This window comes from Pteropus alecto, unplaced genomic scaffold (assembly GCF_000325575.1).
Source record: "Pteropus alecto unplaced genomic scaffold, ASM32557v1 scaffold52, whole genome shotgun sequence".
NCBI lineage: Eukaryota > Metazoa > Chordata > Mammalia > Chiroptera > Pteropodidae > Pteropus > Pteropus alecto.
In genome coordinates this window covers 3,377,086-3,386,599 of record NW_006433941.1, presented here as the reverse complement: position 1 = coordinate 3,386,599, position 9,514 = coordinate 3,377,086, and the positions used below count along the sequence as shown (strand labels likewise).

Genomic DNA, 9,514 nt, shown 5'->3' with positions numbered 1-9,514 from the left:
AATCAGTTTAAAATTCAGTCTTAAATTATTTGCTCCTAGAGATTCAGCAAAATAAAGACATTCTACAATAAACTCTTGGCCACAAGGAATCAAAGTAAGAGTAAGTGCTGGCACGCACAAAAGGAGAAAGGACTGTATGTTCACCAGGATATGCAGCACAAAGTAAATCTAAAAGATAGATTCTCTAAAAATCATTTTCTAACTCAGCCAATAATATATATCAAACTAAAATAATATGTTTTTCCTTTGAAAGCTGAGACATCAAGAGTCTTAAATCACAAATAATCTACTGTATCTATGGACAGGGTAGTCAAATTTATTTCAAAACAAAAGCTTTGTTGGGCTGCATCAGATGCAGGAGAAAAAGAATACTTAAGGGCATGGTTAAATTACCAGTGTGCATTAACAGTGAGGTATACCTCAAATAAGCCTTTAAAACTGTAAAAACTGAACTAATAACATACCCATGCAGTAATATTTTTTCAGTGCTACTAATTAAAAAAAAAAAAAAAAGTTAAAGCCTGCACTGGAAATTTACAATATGGCAGAATTTTTGTTTCTCCTGCCTTTTGACCCTAAATACATTAATGTACAGATTTTATGACAGGGTCTGTTAAAAATCTAAACATTTCCACAAGATTTTAAACATCACTTGGGAACCTGAATTTAGAGGAAACAAAATAGGATAAAAGTACAATGCCCGTGACAGCCAACATTATGTAACTGGGCTGTTTAGAAGGTTGTTTAGAAGGCAAGGGTTAAAAAGATAGACAAGAAGATTTTTAAAAAGTACCCCCAAGGTTGATGCGCTGATTTGAACATAAGTACACCAGATACTACAGCAAGGGGAAACACTGCAAAAAGATACTCTATTTACAGAAGAGTGATTTAAAGACATTATGGTTTTCTTTACAGATGTAAGAACAGGAATTGTCCACTTTTTAAAAACTCTACATTTCGACCTTCCACTATTATTATAATCCACTAAACTGCCTGTATCAAAGGCAGTCCCCCCTCCCCCCCATTTGACTCTCCACATTTCCATCATTTCTTCATCATCCATGGTCCAGGCTCTCCTGAAAAGTCTCTGGGCATAAATCATAGGAAGGCAGGTTTGTGACCTGCAATTAAAAATAAAGCCACCAAAAACTAGAGATCCCTCCCCGACACCCTGGCCCCACCAAGATCCTTTCTCTGTGCAGTTCAGTCATCACTATCCGATAGCGTCTCATACTGTGCTGAGAGCAGTGGGGCAGGCTCTCGCTCCCAGATCCTGTTCTGTTGGTGAGGAGCTGCTTGGTTCACAGAAGAGGGGGTGCATGCAATCGGTGTTGGTGGCGTACTGCTGAGCATCCGCATAGTCAGAGGGTTATAAGGAAACTGAGTTGAGCCTGACAAAATAAAAATTAGGTTTCACTGTCATGAACATAGTTGCTATTTCATCCAACTTTCATAGGATGGAGGACGACAGGATTATTCTACAAAAATGGTCTTGTGAAACTAAGCAAAATGAAACTACGTGGAAGGGCCAATGTTCATCACTTAGATGGTAGTCAGTGATAACACAGCAATCACTGAGAGTCTATAAAGGACAAATAACAGGAATAAACACATGAGTAAAGGGTTACTGAGCCCAGAAATGAAAGCTCAGGTGTGGATTTTTAGTTAAGTCTAGAACTAGATGTTCAATGGAGAATCCAAGTAGAACTACTGGATATTAAGCTCTAAGTAAAAGTCTGGTTACACCAAGAACTTCTTGACTCTTAAAGATAAATGCAAGGGCACAGTTCTCAGAGGATGGGGGCACAAGTACCCAGGAATTTCAGCAGGTCAAGGGGCAGCAGGATCCATGTCATCTGCTGGATCTCAGTGGGCAGACTTATCAATGTACAAGATTTAGAAGAGGCATACACAAACCTAATGGCAGCACTACTACCTTTTGTCAGTTTCTAGGTGGTTTCACTATCCCCAGAAAGCCTCCCCAGAAAGCTTAAGATTCTCTAACAGAAAACATACCGTTTCATCAAATAATTAATTAACATGGTCTAATAATAATTCCTTCCCTATAAGATTTGAGATCATTGGTCTAGGCTAGAAGTTTTCAAACCAGTGCAATCACTTTACATGTGATGTGAGAATTTTAGAAAGCAAAAGCCTTAAGTTATGCTGATATAATATCCATATGAAATTTGTAAATCTCTTAAGGGGGAGGGCACATTCAGGTTTTTTCATTGATGTATATGTATATTTAACCCAAGGAAAGGACAGCTTGTAATTCTCTGAAACCTTTAAATCCATAGCAAATATCCCAGTTTTATTTAAAAAAAAAAAAACAACAAAAAAAACCTGTTCTTTTTCAAGATTACCATTATTACAGTGATGTTATAAAAAAAAAGCTTACAGTCACAAAATGGAAAACATTAATAAATATCCTAGAGTATTGTTTTTTATCCGTCTGTATAGACAGACAATAGTGAGCCTAAAGAGAGATGGTGGCTTTTTAAACTATTTTTCCCATTTCTGACTTTGACTTCTTGGTATTTCTCTAAGAATTGTCTATGTGAAATGCTATTAAGGAGTGGCACTTACATTTAGGTAGAGTTCATAAAAGAACTGAAACCACAGACTTACTTGCTTTGCAAACAGATGAGATCTTTTATCATGGCTCTTGTCCATGGTAACCAGACCCTGCATTCCTAAGATTATATGTACCCAATTTCTATTCTGGAAAGTTAACCTAGTAAATGATACAGTAATGGAAATATAGTTTTCCAAGCAAAGTTTCTGATTTTAGAAGAAGCACTAAGGCATTAAGATAAATTGCTTTTAAGACTTATTTCCTAGTAGTAAATTCCTCACCTGTCGAAGAAGGCCTATCTTCCCAGGCCCACCCTGGCGTCTGCCTGTGGTAATCCCCTTCTGAATGTACAGAGGAGACTGAAGAGGGCCGTTCAGTTCCTAAGTAGCCTTGCCCAGGGATAGGAGATTTAGATTTCCTGCTGTTTGACTTGCTGATCAGCTTTGGTTTGCAAACTCCTAAAAGTGAAATAAATTATAGTTACTATATAGTAATTATAGTCTCAACTTAGAAACCTACCAAAGTGCTGATTATATAATGCTAAGTGACAGAAGCAGAATGGTAGCATGAAGGATCCAGATCCTAGTACCCAATGAAGTAAAAAATATTTAAAAGAAAGCCAGAATTTACTTGCGGCAACCAAAACAAAAAAGGGGTATGTCCTCATGCCATAAACTTAAAACATGTAACCAATGAATTAAAATGTATGGAACATCATTTCTTTCCTGGCCTTGGAGCACAGAAACTGCTAAGGAAATTAAAGCAGGTTGACAAAACTCTTAAATCCTTACTACCTCCTCCCCCACCAGTTTAGAGAGAAGCAAACAGGAGCTGTTGTTATACCACCCCAAAGAAATATGTCAAAGGAAAACAACTGTAGAACAGAAGCCCCTTCATGGCACTATTGGACCTCAGCAGAAGCTTGGCAAGTCTTGGTGGCCCTTTCTGTTTTTCCAGGCTGTTTAGTTGGTGAACTCAGCAGAAATTCACAGGAGTGGGATGCCCCGACTGGGCTCTAAAACAAAACATTAAAAAGATCTCAGAAGAGATCAGAGCCTAGGTCATCATCAAATGTTTTCCTCAGCCCAGCAGAACAATTTCATCCTGCCCCATATCCTTCAGTGTACAGGAAAAAAGTGGGTAGAAAGCAACTTCTACTCCTTGAACTATTTGGAAAAAGAAACATAAGTTCTTGATGACAGAATAGAACAAGGGGTGAAGGTGCTTCATATACTTAATAAAAACTTCAAAATATAAGAAGCCAGTTTCAAAAGAAGCTCAAAGAATAGATAAACCAAGAATGAGGTGAAAAGGCTTAGGAAACAAAATGCAGCAAGGATCAGAATAGACATAACAAAAAGGTAATTATTAGTATAAAAGAAAAAATTAAGACAGTAAAAGCAACAGAAAGAGATCAAGATGACTAAAATAATAAGGTAACATATGGAGGACAAAGACTACCTAACAAAAAGATAATTGCATTTCTGAAATGGAAAGCCCAACAAAAGAAATAAGAGGAATGCTTAATAGAAGAACATTTCCCTCAGTGTAGAACTCAACCCGCAAATGCAAACACCCTCCTGTGAGCAGGAAAATCTGATACAGAATGATGACTACTAATAAACACTGATGGTTAATTTACTGAAACTGAAGAGAAAAGGATTCTTCAGGCACATTATGACTTGCTAAAAACAGGCACATCTGGCCTTATTTCTTACACAATGACTGCCAGAAAAAAAAAGTAACAGTCTACAGGATGTTTTGAGGAAAGTGTGTGTCAAGAATATTACAACCTGCCAAGCTGTCATTTCAATATAAAGACAACAAGGAGACATTTTTGAGCATGAAAGATCTTGGAATATAGCGACACCCTTTGTGAGAAAATGGAGTGTGAAGACCTTACCAAAAAGGAATGCCATAATAAAAACCACGATTGTATGTGCATAATAGTCACCAATATTATAATCTTAAAATACACATACACTTAAAATCAATAAAAATTAGAAGATATGAGCAGAAAGAGGAAGACAATGCTCATCTTTCAGAGCAAGGAGTGAATCCATATTGTTCTAAAATTAATGTTTGATAAAACAATATATAAAAACCTCTAAACTCTTTAACCTTTTTTTAACCTTAGATCTTTTGGTTCATGATAACAGAGGAAAATAAACCTGAACTAAACCTGAAATATTGCTGGCCACGTAATTTTTTAAGCATGAGATATTCTCAAAAGATTAAGAAAAAAGGTTATATATAAACATTAAAAACTTAGAGTCATGGTTTTTGTGTGTGCGTGCTTTTAACTGGATGTATAAAATGATCTCATTCTATATTTATCCTTCTATGTGTATCTATACAGTGACATGTCTGGAATAATGCTCATCAAATAACACTAACTTTCTGGATAATGTGATCTGAAGGATTTTTTTTTCCTTTTTTTTACTCTTCTATGGCTTAAAATTATTTTATACTGAACCTGTCATTTTTATTACAATAGTCACTTTTATTCAAAAGCAGAATATGAAATGGCACTTGTATTATAATGTATGCATACATATAAGGACTAAATGCAAACAAAAATAAAAATAAATGCTAGAGGGTGACATTTTAGGTAAAAAAATTTATCCTTATTTCTGTTCATGTTACTAAAATTCCAGGTTAAAAAAATATATTTTTAAAGTAACAAACTCTCAGAGTTTACTCTGAGCACAAAATGAAATCCCTTGGTGATACATTAGAACTTGGGAAATAAATTGGCTTTTTCTTAGGAATGACAGAAGAGCACTGAAATGAAAACTTTACCTGAATGAGGTGATGGGTCCCCTTCCTCTCTCCGTGTCTCACCACTAGTCACAACTGAGGTGTTGACACCACCAGGCACTATTCCCACAGCTTGAGACATGACAATACCATGATCATCAACCTTGTCATCAAAGTTTCCCATGAGAGCCTTCCTGATAATGTCTTCTAGACCGAGATTACTGGCAGGATCAGCAAAAGTATGACCTCTAGAGCTAATTGAGCCTAAAAGAGATAACCACAACATATCTGCTTATTTCTGAGGCAGATCAGGAAATAGATATGAACAGACTACATATAGTCCTTCAGTTCACAGAATACATACAGCACTTGGCAAGCTGCGTAAACACTGAGAGCCCGCATAGAAGTCATCTAAATCCATTAATAATAACTCAAGGAAATTTGTTTACCTTTGCTAAATGAATCAGTCACCCACTTTAACTGTTTAAGTTACTTTAACTGTTTCCTAGTTTCTACAGTTTTTTTAGTAGTTTTGATTCTCTGTTCATTTATCTTTTCAACAAGTATTTATTGAATCTCAATTCATTCTATTGCTATTGAGTATTTCTGATTATGAGCTTTTATTCATTTCTGCATACTGGAGCAGTCCCCTGGTATGCAGTGACTGCTGCCATACAGATTTCATATTGGGAAATAATGTATTTTCAGTCTTACCTGAGGTAGTGACTGCTGGCAGATTGAAGATCTCAGTTCCCGGCTGAGCAGCTGCTGTATTTAAACAAACATTCAAATTAATTGAGATGTGACAAACATGTACATCAAAAGAGATAAAGTCTCAAAAAAATCCTGCAATAAGATTAACCTTTTATTTTCCATGATCTCAACCTTATATTTTACCCATTAAGTGAAGATTAAGTGAAAAAAAAATTTTTTTTTTTTTACAAAGGAAATCGGGAAATAACAAATCGGTAAAGTACGAAAATTAGCACAGGAGTAATATAACTCAGAGGAAGGAAAGAAAGTTTGCATTGCTGGAGAAACACAAGTAGGAAAAAGTTGCTCTCAGAATAGGAATCCAGGCTTGCTAGAGAAGAAAGCTTGGGTTTTAAGATTACCCCTGCAAATAACAGGTTTGAGGCAGCCTGAGATTACATCTTGGGGAAAGATAGCTCAATAAATAGTATGCAAATGGCCATGTGTTTCCCTACTATGGTTAGCTGGAAACTATTCTTATATTCCTAGGATGAGACAAATATTCTGCCTGTTGATTTTCTTTTCTGTACAATGAGTAATTTGTATAGATTAGATGACCATAGCTGGGACAGCCTGGGAACTACTTATAAAACACTGTGCCAGAAATAAAATTTGGGAACATAAATGGTATTTTTCATCATGTCTTTCAAGTTGATGCTGAGAATCTGAAAGAGAAAGAATATAGGAAGTGGGTGGCTAATCAAATGATGTCTCAGAGAAGAATGTGGAGTTGTGGATGAGACTGCAGAAGGATGGATTCTTACCTAGAGACAAAACCTATCTGTGAAGATGGGGAGTGCATGTGCCTAGAAATGAACTTTCTTGATCAGGGACACTTTAAATTGGCAAGAGGAGGAGAAAAATCTTCAGGAAGAACTATAAAACAATAACTATAGAGGACAATTTCCTTACTTCTGGGCCTGGTTAACAGTGAACCTGAAATAACACAAAGTAATAAATAAAGCCTTGTTATCGTAAAAGTTTATAAAATAGGACTCATTCTTTTGACAAATATTGAGCATTTATTTGGTTGGATCATAAAATCTACCTTATTTATCAAAAATAGCCATATAAAGATAATTTGATATAGTTCAGCCAGTAATACTAAGATACTGTACTTAAAATGCACTCCTCCTTTAAACTATGGAGCTTGCAGTTCAATGTGGTATTGAGGCCATCAAGTCAGAATCAGCTGGGTAGCTTAGTAAAAGTACCAACCTCCTAGATTCCTGGGGCACTATAATTCACATATATCACAAGTACTCCAGGTACCTGTGATGGATATTAAAGTTTGAGGACCTCTGGTTTAAAACAGATGGGCAAACTTATGAGAACATAATTATTCAGAAATGAGGGGAAAGGAGATATTTGAGAGCTGGTTAGGAGGCAGACCTGACAGGATGAGGTAGCATCAGCAGATCAGCACGTAAAGAATGAGGGAGAGGGACTACTGCTAAGAAAGTGATTAGTGGAGCCACCATAAAGGTAAACTTGGTAGGAAAGGAGGAGGAACAGATTTCTCTGTGTGGAGAGGTAGAATGTTAATTCGATTTTAGACATTTAAGGAGCCAGTAAGGTATTCAAGAAGAAATAGGGTCTGCAAAGATACATAAGTAGAGAGCTTAGTAGAAAAAGTTTAATTCCAGCTAGAAGTTTGGGATTTTTCAGCAGATAGTTTAAACTCCCAGAGTAGATGAAATGAATCTCAGATTTGTGCATGAGGAGAAAACTAGGAAAACCAACAATCAAGGGCCAAGCAAATCAAGACTGAGCTTTTAGGGAGACATAAATGACCAAAGAAGTAGAGAGAGAGAGAAAAAAAAAAAAAACACAAGGTAAAATAGTATCTGAAAGCCAAGAGAAGACTATTTCAGAAGAGGGAAGTGGTCCACTAGTGTCAATGGCTAGGAGAGATCACATAGTTTTAAAGCTTTAAGGTTTCTGAAGAATAAAGTCACTGATATCCTCAATGGGAACACTGAATTGAGAGACACTGAGTTGAAGTGATGCTGTCTTGGTTGCTGGTGGCTTTCTCAGTTACACTTTCTGGTGAGGACTGAATGTGCTCTGGGGTCCCATGAAACCACTGGTTCCTTAATACAATTCCTTAATTGTCCCTTTCCACAAGCAGAAGGAGTTCTTGCAATCAAAAATATCCCAGACTAAAGCAATTTTGTTAGTACTTGCTTTAAGACATTAATAAATTTTATCTTGTTAGGTACTTATTTCATTACACATTTTCAGAGAGTAGACACCATCTGTCACTCTAAAAGCACCCACATAGTGGGCTGCTCAATAAATAACTGCTGAATTAATGATTAAGAGCTACTGCCTAAGGACAATGTCAGAACAAAACTATAAAGTAGGCTTCTTCAATTCATATGTGGTATTTTCTTGTCAAGAATTTTTCCTCCACTAAAATGGTAAAACTAGAGAGGATAGGTACAAAATATACAAAGGTGAAACAACTAACAACTGGCTGCTTTAAAATCTGTATGTCTCATGATCTAACAGATTCCTCTCTGCGTTCTGAGAGAATCAGAAAATGAGAGCACCATATTTTTGTTGGTGACGTTTGAGGAGCTGTAAATAAAAGAGGAAACCATTGAAGACTGGAGACAAAAATGAATGATACTATTATAAAAAAGAAGAAGAATGGATGTCTATATAGCAATTCTGGTCAACATTCTAAAATAGTTATCTTTTAGATGATTTGTTGCACTTAAGGCAATCTGGTAATTAAGAGCTAGGGTAAGTTCACATGTAATAAGTGACACTGGGCTCATCCTTTTATTTTTGACATTCAACCGTTATTAAGCACAAAGTGTCACAGATCCAAACACACATCCAACTGGTATTTTATAGTTCATAGCCCATAATTTCCTTTCTTTTGACAAGATTGGGAGACTAGCAGACCATAGGTCACAAAAATAAAGGAAACTTGTATACCCAGATTTTGGCAATGCATCTAACAAAGTCTCTCTGTATTACTGGATACACGTGAGGAAAAGATGGATAAGACTGAGTGATAGTATAAGTGAGTGTGCTAAATAACAGTATGAGGAAGATTCTGATTAACACTTATCAACCCAAAGGTTTGGACACCATAGAGCTTTACCCTATTGGATACTTACAAAAGACTGGTAATGATGCCATTAGTAGAGAACTGTTAGAAACCAGTTAGTACATCATTAGAGGCCTATACCCTGGAGGTGTAGTGCGCGAGTTTGAACCACAGCCTTATTACTTACTGGTTATGTAACCTGCACCAGTTATTAAATCTGAGTCTCAGTTTCCTCAACTACAAAATGGAGATAATTATAATATGTAGCATGTAGGATTGTGAGGATTAAATTAGTTTATACATATACGTGTTTAGAATAGTGCCGAGAGCATAGTAAGTGCTATATATGTATATATATA

At 36.2% G+C, this 9,514-nt stretch overlaps 1 protein-coding gene across 1 annotated transcript in view; it reads right to left on the bottom strand.

The window, feature by feature from the left end:
* Nucleotides 1-294: 294 nt before the first annotated feature.
* The window catches only part of NCOR1 (nuclear receptor corepressor 1), a 173,975-nt gene continuing 164,755 nt past the window's right edge, over nt 295-9,514 (bottom strand). Inside the window, exons 44-47 of the mRNA XM_015586644.2 lie at nt 6,053-6,106; nt 5,381-5,602; nt 2,860-3,036; nt 295-1,391 (exon numbers count right to left, since the gene is read on the bottom strand). Coding sequence (XP_015442130.1) covers nt 1,204-1,391; nt 2,860-3,036; nt 5,381-5,602; nt 6,053-6,106 — 641 coding nt within the window. The 3' untranslated portion in view covers nt 295-1,203. The remainder of the gene's footprint in view (nt 1,392-2,859; nt 3,037-5,380; nt 5,603-6,052; nt 6,107-9,514) is intronic.